At 38.8% G+C, this 13,029-nt stretch overlaps 1 protein-coding gene across 3 annotated transcripts in view; it reads right to left on the reverse strand.

Annotated features, from left to right (window-relative positions):
* The window catches only part of LOC149821481 (vacuolar protein sorting-associated protein 41 homolog), a 56,120-nt gene that overhangs the window by 22,910 nt on the left and 20,181 nt on the right, over positions 1–13,029 (reverse strand). For 2 of the 3 annotated variants that reach the window (XM_089982017.1, XM_089982015.1), the window contains exons 2-6: positions 2,651–2,920; positions 2,350–2,529; positions 2,020–2,274; positions 636–771; positions 308–398 (exon numbers count right to left, since the gene is read on the reverse strand). In XM_089982017.1, coding sequence (XP_089838143.1) covers positions 308–398; positions 636–771; positions 2,020–2,274; positions 2,350–2,529; positions 2,651–2,920 — 932 coding nt within the window. The remainder of the gene's footprint in view (positions 1–307; positions 399–635; positions 772–2,019; positions 2,275–2,349; positions 2,530–2,650; positions 2,921–13,029) is intronic. The other variant, XM_089982016.1, reaches the window with a different exon arrangement.

Consider the following 13,029-nt stretch of genomic DNA (forward strand, 5'->3'; position numbering starts at 1 on the left):
CCACAAACTTTGTGAACTAGAAACTTGAGATGGTTTTTCATGGCACTGATGGATGAAAACAAGTTTTCCTGACATGATACCAAAGAACAGTCCCTGTAATACTGTTGATTTCAAGGGTAGTGACTAATGAGTCAAGGATTCAGACTCGTACAAGGTTTCAAAAAGGTGAGTGATAAATTAATATATTAAAATAAATAAGTCCCAGGTCATTTGATTTTTTATTTCATTATTCTAAATTCAAAGAAAAAGAAAAAAAAGTAAAAAAAAAGATGAGGTATGATTCATTCTCAGAATAATCAACTCTTACCTAGGTTTTGCAATCACAACATCTTTTGGGGATACTATATAATATAGTGGTTCATCCCCAGCAGCCCACTGCCCACCTGCGTAGCTTTTTCCTACAATTGAACACAATAACTATCAGGAAAACATAAATCTACTCAATCATCCATAGAATCCCATGGTGATATTTCAAAAGTAGTAGTTCAATGTATCACAAGCAGGAGAACGTTTAGAGTGGCACAAGGAGCAATTAGGTCAACTCTGAAATGAATACACCCAGAAAATGCAGAATGAGTGAAAGAACAATTCGGATCAATTGGAGAATCAAGCTACAAAACCAGGGCGTCATATACCTGTAAAAGGAGCATACGCAAGTGCATAATCTTTTGCTTTGTAATGTTCAAAACCATGTATAGAAAGAGCATCTGTTGCAAGTTCATCATTTTTCCAGGTAACTACCCGCACTTCTGGTCTCTGTGCATTTCCCTGCTAAACATTGTGTATACAGCATGTTATGGATTAGTATCTCCACAAATTTCCATAAAGAGGATATTAGCTTCCACCAAAAAGCCATTGGTGTTTTTCTCTCTACAAGGAAAAGGGATTAATCAGAACAGGAGGATAAATAAATCCAGTATCATGTAAAATTAGGGCTCTAGACTATAATCAATATTAGCAATCAAAGACATGTATTTATCCTCTGTGGGTTGTGTTCACAGCATGGTCATGACCATCAACCTTGCAATAAGATCAGCAAAGGTTTTTACCAGAGGAACTAAAAAACAAGTGGTTTTCCTAGGGAAAATATCGTATTAAAATTTTTGAATAATGAGAAATGTTTTTCAATGAAATTATCACGATAATATCATGATAGCTTTATTTTGAGGTTGACATTTGAATTTTTCAATTCATCATGATTTTTTGGAGTTAATTCATTAAAATTTTGAAAATGTTCTGATATTCATGACTTATAGTTCACATCGAATAACATCTTCACTCTCTATGGTGACTACACATAGGACTCCAGATTCAGGTCAAACTGGGTGCATGGGCTCCATATCGAGCTAAAACCTGTTCAACAATTTGCTGCAATTCAACATTCTAGAAAAATCCTGGGTCACCGATTATTGGCAATATTTTCAAGACATCTCATTTTAAAAGGCATTTCAAAAAAGGAATATACCGTGATCTTTCAAAATATCAATATACAGAGAAAATCACAATAAAATCAGATATTAAAAAATATCAGGAATATTTTGAGAAAAATCAAGATATTTCTAATAATTTATCTTCAACAAAGTATTTTAATTTCACTACACTTTTTAAGTAAATTTACGTTCTTTCTAGTGTTCTTAAAAGACTAATAAAAATGCCATACCTGATTCTTCCCTTATCTTAAAATTTTCTTTTATGCTGAAATTTTCACCAGAACTTTTTCAAGACTAAAAAAAAAACTCTAATATCATAAGAAATAGATTTCCCAGGATATTGCCAAGACTGATAATATTAGAAAAGCAATAGTCTTTGAAGTAAATGCCAAGTTCCAGTGACCTTGATCAGCAAATTTTGCTAATCAGCATCAATTCAATCATTTCGCAGCCATCAAAGTCCCATAAATCCTAGCTTAAAATAGGAAAAAGTGCAGTCAAGCAACTACACTTACAAACTGACTTATGAAATATTTAAAATGGATACAAGATCATTTCATTTTATCATGGAATTAAGTGATTAAAAGACCTGGTGAGAAGGAACAGTAGAGCCACCCTTTTCTCCATTCTCTTCTTCTGGGATATATGCTAAAATGACTAAAGCATCGCCATAGGGTGCAATCCCAGAAATATAGTATCTGGATTGAAAAGAAGCTACAATGTCCACCTGCTTTGCACTCGATGCTGGGAAACGCCCTTGCGCGGAATTGGATCCCAATGAAATTGTCCTGATAGAGGCAATTTTTACTGTAGTCCCCCATGCAATAACCAACAGGACATCATCCTAAATAAAGCATAAGTGGTCAGAGACCTTATTAAGCTTTAGCTGAGGTTCCAATTTGCCTTTTTATCAACAAACCTGCCAAACTAAATGAGGAAGCAGCAACTCAGGACGTGGGCTTCCTCGTGGCCTCTCAATAAAAGCAATACGCTGATCATTTGCCATGTCATAGACCTTCACACCTGCATCATTGGCCCAAGCTATAAGGCTTTTTCTCCATCTTACAGCATGTATTGGACCCTCTCCTGAGTGCAAAACCTGTAATAGAATGTGTTCTGGCCACTCAATAAAATATCATCTTGAAGGAGCCTTTTGTGTAACAAACTTATCGATATGAAAGAAAATTATCATTAACAAGTGGATTAGCTACAAGATGAACCTGATCACGATATCCCAGCCAGCTGTTTGATTTTAGGAGAAGATGACCAGCCAAACCACCAGCAATAAATCTGAATGATGACTTTCTAGCATAGTCTGGGTCTAAAGCAATAGCTTTCATGGGACGATGGTATTCGAACTTCATCCTTTCATCTGTAAACAGGCTATTTACAACAACAGAGCCGTCATCCGAGCAGCTTCCAATATATTCACCTTCAGAGTCAAAGCTGAGGTCATTCACACTAGCAGTATGGACCAAAAGTTCCTTGACCTGGATAAAACAGAAACGGGTTTATAATGGCATCCCAGACATGCACATATAACAGCATTTAACAGATTGAAATGATTGAAACACCCTCAAAAGTAGTACAATTTTTTTTAAATATATCATTACTTTTTAAGGTAAAAAAAGGTCACTTTCACCTTTTTTTAGAGAATTTTCAAAAATTCCCTTTGTTACTTTCTAAAAAAATGTGTTTGACTTTCTTCTTATCCCTCCAAAACAAAAGATCTAATCTATAATTACACATTTTCAAAAAAGTGACGCATTTTAGGGCATTTTGGTCATTTCATTCAGTTGAATACTTCTAACATAATGTAAAGAGTTCAAAGTTAAATTAAGCATACATATATACATCATGCATGCATACATAAATACATGTAAAAGTTAGCCAATTGCCTGCGCTCGACCGGAACGAGCGCCAGCATTCTGTCTAGTTACTTTTAGGGGTGGATTAGGTCTTTTATTTTTTTAAATGGTAAAATCAAGGTTGCCAGACTAGAAAGTGAAAGCGAGAAACAATATGAGAAGCCGAAGCGAGAAGCGATGCATTTTAAAATGTATAGGAAGCATAAAGTGAGGAATAATATATATACAAGAATTGAATGAGAATCAAAATGAAACACAAATAAAAACTAAAATAAAAGTGACTAATATTAAATTTTATAATTTTTTAGTGTAAGAATTAAATTTTTAACAAAATCTCAAAATGGTTGACTACCAATTTAGAAAAAGCACATGGAAGTGAGTGAAAAGAGAGAAAAAAACACATAAAAAACATGAAAAGTCGAGTAAGAGAACATATAAGAAGAATAGATGAAGCGTGTGAAAAGCATAGGAGAAGCGTGGGGGAATCGAGGTTCTCATCAAGTTTCGAAAGCAAGGAGTATCACCCTTCCGAAGCGAGTATCCAGGAAGCGGGCTTCCCAGTGTTCCCACCTATCTAAGAAGCTTCCGGTAACTCTGGGTAAAACTTAAAAGAGATAAATTAAGTCTTCTGTTATGTAAAAATAAAATAAAATTTTACAGATTTTTAAAAGTGGCACTACCTAATGGTGCTTTGGTAATTTCTGCCAGTTAACAAACTAAAGGGTTTAATATTAGGCTAATCCATATATATGTAGATAGGTTATACGTGTACATAGAATATAGCAGCCCACATTTTGGGAATATTAGCGGCTCTACTCCATCTTAGTATGCACTGTCCCAACATCTATACAAAGCATCAAGTATGACCAATATTGAAACTGTGTTTTCCAGTTTCCAGTAGTATCAGTTCTGTATTTTTTGCCTCATTGTTGTTGGAACCATGTGGCATGGTTCATAGACTACCATAATTGAATGCATTCACAAAGAAACAAGGTCAACAAGATTATAACTTTGTAATGAAAGATATTGGCCCTATGGGAGGCAAAGCTAAAAGTAGACAGTTGTTATGTATTTCAAACCATGAGCAATGGCATATCATCTTGCAGAATAGCTTGACCAAGAAAATTCAATAAGCTACACTGAAGCAGATTGATGAATGGCAACTGCCACAGGATATGGAAATTTAGACATCTTTCAAACAAATGACAAGGAATAAAAATATAAGAAAACATCAGCTCCGGGGTGAATCCTTTCTTAACCCACAAAGAAATGAAAAAGGTTAAAAGTCCCAAACAGCAAAGAATTGCATTCAGTCCGAAACATGACATCCACTTAGGCAGGCTCTGCTATTGTGCATAAACATCGATAGAACTCGACATATGACTGGCTTAAAAGGCAAGTCTGGAGCCTTAAAAAACTTGAGCCCAAAATTAGTGCTATAAATGCAGCTATGTCATGCTATGTGATTTATAAGCCTACTGGCAAACATCTTAAGAGTTCACCCTGATTGTGGTAAATTCTGGAGGTAAGCTGGTGAAAAGAAAAGCAAACCGCAATAATTTATTTTCTTATTTATATATATATTATTATTTATACAGAGTCACAGACGCATAGCAGATGTGCAAACAATGATATGTAAAGTATTTTAGCATGTTGCCTTTCTTTGTTATGTAAGAGTTGAACCACTGTTCTTAAATTCGCCCCTTCTCAGTTCCTCCTTACACTTTCTTATGGATAAATATGATGTAGGCACGGATAAAGAACGAAGTTACTATCATACAACACTGGAATTAATGACAGAAACTCCATCAGATTAAATTGAAGATACTTGTTGGGCTAAGAAAGAATTTTCTTTTGGTGCCCACAAGTTGGTAGGAAGCCTGAAATTCAAAAGTTCAAGAAGGTTTCCTCGTTTGTTGTCCACCAACCCCAACTATTTACAATTTAACATGATATGGTACACAAGCAACTCTGCTCATGTCCTATGCATAGGTTCCTGAAATGTCAAGGACCACACTAAAAAACATGATAAGCTATGTTTTATACCAAAAAATAAATAAAAAAATTTGTAGTTAGTTGATGCAGCGAGGAGGATCGGCTTTCGTGTCCTTTGATGACGGTTGATGAGGGCACGACCCTTACGGTCGTGCGTTGTGCAGAAAGTAAGAAGAATGCCCACCAAAAACGATGAAGCTTATTTTTATTTCAATGTAAACTTCAACTGAACAATAGAATGAATGTAAATGAAAAGGAACAAGCAATAGAAGGAAGAAAAGCTGCTGCAATCTGAATATTCTTTGCTCCCACGCAACCTTAGAATAGGATTTTTTTAAAGGCGTCAACTGGATCCGGGTCTCGGGTCCGATCCTAGACCCGAGATGTCTTCTCGTTGCTGCTGGACCTGGGACGCTCGAACATGTGCTCGTCTAAAATAGGTATGCAGGGGTACACCATCCCTGCATCTTGGTACCATGTTCTGGGTCGGATCCACTACGTGGGTCCAAAACTCAATCCCATCGTGCATGTCCGGTCCCCTGCCTGGGTCAGGCTGTATGGATCTGGATCGATCCTGCTCTGCATCATTCTCCCCTGGTTGGGAAGAAGTCGGCTCTGACGACTTGTTGTCCCCACAGTAAGCATATAGATCAGACACATTGAAGATAGGCGAAATGTGTCATTCTTCAGGTAGTTCAAGGAGGTAGGCATTCAGACCTAATCGCCGAATAATTTTGAAATTGTCATATTTCTTAGGACTCAACTTGCCATAAGTACCCACTGAAAAATGCTCAGAACGCAGGTAAACCCATACTAACTGACCGACTTGGAACTGGACATCTCGACGACCTTGGTCTACGAAAGCTTTGTAGGCTTCGTAACTTTCAACAAGTTTGGCTCAAACTTGTTTATGAATATCATGCATGTACTCAACGGCATCAAACGCGTCTGGGGCGGGGTCTGGGAGACTGGTCACAGGGGTTAGATCTACTACATGAGTGGGTGACTGTAACGACCCCAACTCATACCTTTGAAAAATGCGGAATTTTTTTTTTTTAAAGAGAGTTGCGGAAAACTTCCCAGAGACCTGTGGTCCCTACAGTTCCAATTTCAGTTGGATAACCACACACTACAAACAAACTTACATTTATCATCCATAACCAACCAACTAAACTTTTTTATTAATGAATCAATAAGAGTCTCATATTCAATGTCAAAAGTAAAATAACAACTTGTAGGAAATAAGAACTAAAAGAAACAAAAGTAGAGTCACTTTGTCCGTAAGTGAAGCAGTCTGAAGCAAATGTGACCCTCGTACGAGTCGATTTCACTGATCACCTGTGTCTGGGAAAAACCAATAAAAGAAGAGGGTCAGAAATCCGAAGAATTCTGCGTACAGGTTTTCCTAATGAATCAAATAAGAAAAAGAACATAAATAAGATTCATGGAATATTTTAGAAGAATACAATTATAACCAAATTATAAGGCAATTAACCATTCATGCAAAAATAAAATAAACATTAAGCATGAGGGAACACTAAGTAAGTAACAGTGATTATAATTTAATCAATAAGGCAATTAAATGCAAAAGAGATCAACATCATGCAATGATCAACATATAACAACCATGGGAACAGATAAACATGCATAATCTAATGCATAGCAAGAATATGCATAATTTATGTACAATGCATGAACCCCTTTATTATCTTTCATTTAAGTTCCTCTCTTTCCATATGCATGTCCTATTAAATGCTCACAACTTTAAATTCCTCTTTTTATTTTACCATTGCCCGCGGATACACCAAACAGGTACAATCCCCGAGGTCAAGTAGGGTTCCCGGGGTAGCTTCACACAAAATTTGTATTTTATTACCGTGTTCCAAACTTAGCCATCGATCGATATCAAGAAACATCACCATCTATCAGAACCTTGGAAAACAGCATCCAAAGTCGGGGACACCATGGAAAATAGCATCCACTGGCGCCACTTTATTGGTATATCAAAACAACAACAGCTGTGTCAAAACACTCCACCCCCAAGAAAAGTGGCGGACTCTCCCTAAAACCGTGGTCAGGAGAAGAACCTCAATATCGGGTTCAGGGGCAACAACACGCACACGGAGTTTTTGTATCCTCACGGTTTCCCCCAAACCGCAATATCCAAGATTCCCACACTAAAGCAGGGACATCAAGGAGAAAAATGAATTACACTGTTCTTTACTTTCTTTTATTTGGTTATTAATTCATCTCTTTTACATTGCAAATTTACATGCAGAATTAATAACCTAAGCTTGCACATCAGCATGCTAAGCTTTTCACGGGACCACAGCCCGTGACAACATAGAACAGTGCGGTAAAACAATAATATCACATTTGATTTGTTGCAATGCATCAAAATAACTAAAACAGAGAACAACTGGTTCTCGAGGCTCACCCAGCCCCTGATGATCTAATTTGATCATCACTACATTCATAAGCAAAAATCATAAAGAGTATGCCACTTATGCATTTTTTTCACATGCTTTTCAATGCGCATTCATGTATGCAAGTTGTGCATGAAACAATAATTTCATAAGCATAAGCATAAGCATAAATTCACACACCCACATTAAATGCATGTTTTCATGACATGTACATACTCGTGTCAAATGCAAGAGTTCATTCATGAATCGATCCAATTAAAACATACGAACAACCATGCCATTTTGACCCTGCAAAAGCATCTAAATTCCATATGGGTATATGCACAAGTACACTCTCTTACAACAATAATTTCGAATAAGCATTACTTATCAAGTTTAAGGACATAAGAATTATCATCCCTTTGTGTGCATATGATTAAGTCTAATACACTTGGCATATTTTATTCTCATAAGCAACGAAAATTTGGGCAGATCCTCTCCAAATTGCATATTCTATATATTTCCCTTTTTGTAAAAGAATTGTTGCTCCCATGACCTATGAAAATAACTAGGCAATGGTACCTCCATCAAGCACAACAAAATAAACTTAAGCATGTTAGCATTTCCATTCACCTGTATGCGAGGAGCCAAGTCTAACACGATTGGCCACTCTCCTAAAAATTAATGTACTAGGCTTAACTTCCATACAGTTACAGGCAACTGGCCCATAAATAACTCGAACAGATTCAAATGTGCAGGGGCGAACCATGGTTTATTCTATACCTGGTATACCTAAATACAAATGTATATGGTTGGTTTCTTACAGGGTCAAATGTCATGTTCATATATACACACATGAACACTCAGTTACAGGCATGTATATACTGATTCTGGGCATCCCAAATTTGCTACGAGTCTTTCGAGAATAAATTGACATGAAGCATTCAACGGTATGTGCTATTATCGTATAAACAATAAGAAAAACATTAGAATAAAATTCTGGTTTAACATGTCAACGAATGTGCCTAGAAAATGCCTTGTGTAAAATGTCTGCCATAGGCTGCCAAGCTTACCAGCCGATTGGCAGGCCTGCAATAGGTCTGCCCATGGTTGGCTTGGCAGGGCCGACAGCTGCCCCAACCGAGCCCAGTTCGGTTGGGCTGCCAGGCACCCCGCTGCTGCCAACAGCCCACATTATAAATATGTTTTTTTTTCTTTTATTGCTGACAGCATACCAAAATCCCAAAAAAAAAAATTCAGAACAGCATGTATGCTTGCATAACTCAAACATACTCAGGTTTATAAAGTTCATAACCGGGTCATGAAACAAATATTAGTCATAACATACGTTCAACCATGTTTTTGGCTTTATTTCCAGATTTACAAGCACTAATAATCCCTAATATGGGTTTTTCATAAGGATCGGAAATACTAGCCTACACATACATAAGAAAATCAATTTATTTTAATTTTTATTTTTATTTTTATGGATCAAACCTTCTGTTTTAATGTAAAAACACCACTACACGAGTATTATTCCGCAATAGCATACAAAAAAAAAATGAATACACATGGATTTCATCCATGGATCCTAGAGTAAATGCTTGGATTTACTCACCCACATGCTTTTACACTAAAATACTTCATGGAAATCGAATCCATGTTCGTTTTCCTCACTTAACCCAAAAGAAAAACTCGTACCTTTGAATCGGTGTTTGGGGTTGCTGCCGTGAGAGAAAGAGGTCGCCGGTGACAGTAGCTAGGGAGTTGGCTTCGCCGGACGGCGTCGGATGGTTGTCGAGGTACGCCGGATGGAAGGAGGCAAGGGAGACTTCAACATCGGCCAGCGTCGCACGCAGGGAGTGAGTGGGAGAGAGAGAGAGACGGGAAAGAGAGAGACGAGGGAAGAGGGTGAGACCCCCTCTTCCACCTCCCTTTTATCGCCGAACAACCCCCCCCTCTTGCCGAGAGGCGCGGGGTTTCGGTTACGCCCTGCGTAACCCCCCCTTTTGCCCCTTTCTTGTTCTGTTAGAGACCTATCGGGCAACCCTTATCGGGTTGCCCCTTTCTTTAAAAGGGCTTACAGAGGGGCGCGGCTCGGGTCCAAACCCGAGACTCGTAACCCGACCCCAAGCTATATGGATCCACAAGTTGGATCCGAATGGATCCAACTATGGATCCTTGGATAAATAAAAAAAATTAAATTTTATTTATTTCTTCTTCTTCTTCTTCTTATTATTATTATTATTATTATTATTATTAGTTTTATTATAGATGTGGATATAAAGACTACTTTATAGATCTTAGATCCACATGTTGGATCCATTTGGGTCCAATCACGGATCCAACCTTAAATACTTGGGTTTTTTTTAAATACTATTAATTATTTATTTAAATATTACAAGTATAGTTTTAATATCCCATTGTGGGTTATTTACGCATTCTATTATGGATCCGGTAACGGATCCGAGTCCCAAATTTAGAAAAGTACCCGTATTTTCCAATAAACTTAAATAATTAGTTGTCAAAAATTGAGGTTATTACAGTGACCATCCATAAACCACTTGAAAAGGAGACTTGCCCGTGGACCAGTTGATGGAGCTGTTATATGCAAACTCGGCTTGAGGCAAGACTAGGTCCCATGTTTTGACATTCTCTCCAATGAGACTCCTTAATAAGTTCCCTAGGGTGCGGTTCACGACTTCGGTTTGCGGGTAATATGTACTACTGAACTGGAGCTTAGTTTTCAATAAGGCCCATAACGATTTCCAAAAATGACTCATAAAACGCGTGTCACGATCTGAGGTGATCGTGTGAGGCAATCCATGAAAACGGGCCACGTCCTTGAAGTAGTACGAGGCTACTAACGAGGCATCAGTGGTTCACTTAAACGGGACAAAGATAGCCATCTTGAAAAATCGATCAACCACAACTAAGATGGAATCAAAACGACGCGAGGTTCTGGGAAGACCCACAATAAAATCCATGGACACATGTTCTCAGGGTCGCTTAGGGATGGGCAACGGAGTATACAGACCACTATTCTGACGACGACCCTTGGATACCTAACACACTCGACAACTCTCAACAAACTTGGCAACATCTTTGCGCATTTTGGGTCAAAAGTAGCATTCGTCTAACAAAGCGAATGTCTTATCATGTCCAAAATGCCCAGCTAGTCCCCCTTCATGCAACTTGGAAATCAATTGGAGTCTAAGAGAGAATACAGGCACGCATAACTTATTACCTCGAAAAAGGTAACTGTTATGTATACTAAATCGTGGGTCAGTTGTGCTATCAGGGGAGAGGCACCCTTCCCATAAAAAATGAAAATCAGGGTCTGTCGGGTACAGCTCCTTGCACTGCTCGAACTCAATGATCAAAAGGTTATTCTTCCTGCTAAGTGCGTCAGCTACCTTGTTCAGAGTACCCGATTGATGGCGAATAGTGAATGTGTACTCTTGCAAGAAACTGACCCACTTGGCATGATGAGCACTCAACTTCTTTTGACTATTCAAATACTTTAACGCCTCATGATCCGTGTACAAGACAAACTCCTTATAAATAAGATAATGCCTCCAATAATGAAGGGCTTGTACCACGGCATAAAACTCAACATCATAAGTGGAGTACTGACACCTGGCTTGAGTCAGCTTTTCACTAAAGAAAGCAATGGGTCTGCGGTTCTGACTCAAGACTGCACAAATTCCCACTTTAGAGGCATCACACTCAACCTCAAAGATTGTGCTAAAATCAGGAAGGGCTAAGACAAGGGCACTAGTCATTTTCTCTTTGATGAGCGTGAAGGTTTTTCCCGCAGCAGATGTCCAATAGAAACTAGTACCCTTTAGGCACTCCGTGATGGGGATCATGAGGGTGCTGAAGTTTCTCACAAAACGACAGTAGAAAGTGGCTAACCCATGGAAACTACGGATTTCTCCTATAGTCTTTGGGGTAGGCCAATCCACAATTGCACGGACTTTGGCGGGATCCGCCTTAACTCCATTAGACGACACAATAAAACCCAAAAATACGACACTTAACGTCATAAACTCACACTTTTTGGCATTGACATACAACTTTTCCCTTCTTAAAATCTCTAAGACCTGACGCATATGACTCAAATGAGCAGACAAAGACGAGTTATAAATCAAAATGTCATCAAAATAAACAACGACAAACTTCCCTATACAAGGGCGCAACATTTGGGTCATCATATTCATGAAGGTACTCGGGGCATTGGATAACCCAAATAACATGACTAACCACTCATGCAATCCATCACGTGTCTTGAATGTCGTCTTTCACTCATCCCCCTCTTGGATACGGATTTGGTGGTACCCACTTTTTAAATCGATTTTGGAGAAGATAGAGGCACCGGCCAACATATCATCCAATCGAGGAATGGAAAAACGGTATTTGACAGTGATGCGATTGATTGCTCGACTATCAACACACATGCGCATGGACCCATCTTTCTTAAGAGTGAGCAAGGCGGGTACTGCGCAAGGGCTCACACTCTCACGAATAAAACCCTTTTGCAGTAACTCTTGAACCTGCCTTAACAACTCTGTATGTTCTGATGGGTTCATGCGATACGGGGGGAGGTTAGGGAGACTCGATTCCGGGACAAAATCAATGGTGTGTTGAACCACCCTCATCGAAGATAGACTATCAGGAAAGTCATCTGGCATAATGTCGCGAAACTCCTCAACAAGAGGGGCGATGTCCGCAGGAACGGACAAAGACGTACTCATCAACGGCTTAGCCACCAGGGCATAACAATAACCATCCTCACGACAATGGCTCAAGAAAGACCGGTAAGAGAGGCCTGCGAGCCTGGGAACTCGCTTAGGCTTATCCACAGTGGGAAAATCGGTCTCCTTGATAGGTAGAAGGACTATTTTATGACCCTTAAAAATAAAGGAGTACATGTTCCTACGGTCATCGTGAATGGTCTTGCGATCAAACAGCTAGGGACGACCCAAAAGGATGTGACACGCACTCATAAGGGCTACATCACACCACACCTCATCATGGTAATGCTCCCCATAGAGAACTGAACTAAACAACGCTGGGTGATGGGAACCTCGTTTACTTTCTTGAACCATGCCATCTTGTATGGTTGGGACAATTTTTCTGTTTTCAAGTTTAAGGTGGATACGACACTCTCGGAAACCATATTCTCACACGCACCAGTGTCGATAATAAAATCACACGCATGACCCTCACAGTTGCGTCGGGTTCTAAAAATGTTGTTCCACAGCCATTTTGCAGGGGTTGACTCTCGAGGTGCGGTCAAAACATGACAGATGGACAATAAATTTTTGA

The sequence above is a fragment of the Nuphar pumila genome, chromosome 12, assembly GCF_984573655.1.
Source record: "Nuphar pumila chromosome 12, dmNupPumi1.hap1.1, whole genome shotgun sequence".
Taxonomy (NCBI): domain Eukaryota; kingdom Viridiplantae; phylum Streptophyta; class Magnoliopsida; order Nymphaeales; family Nymphaeaceae; genus Nuphar; species Nuphar pumila.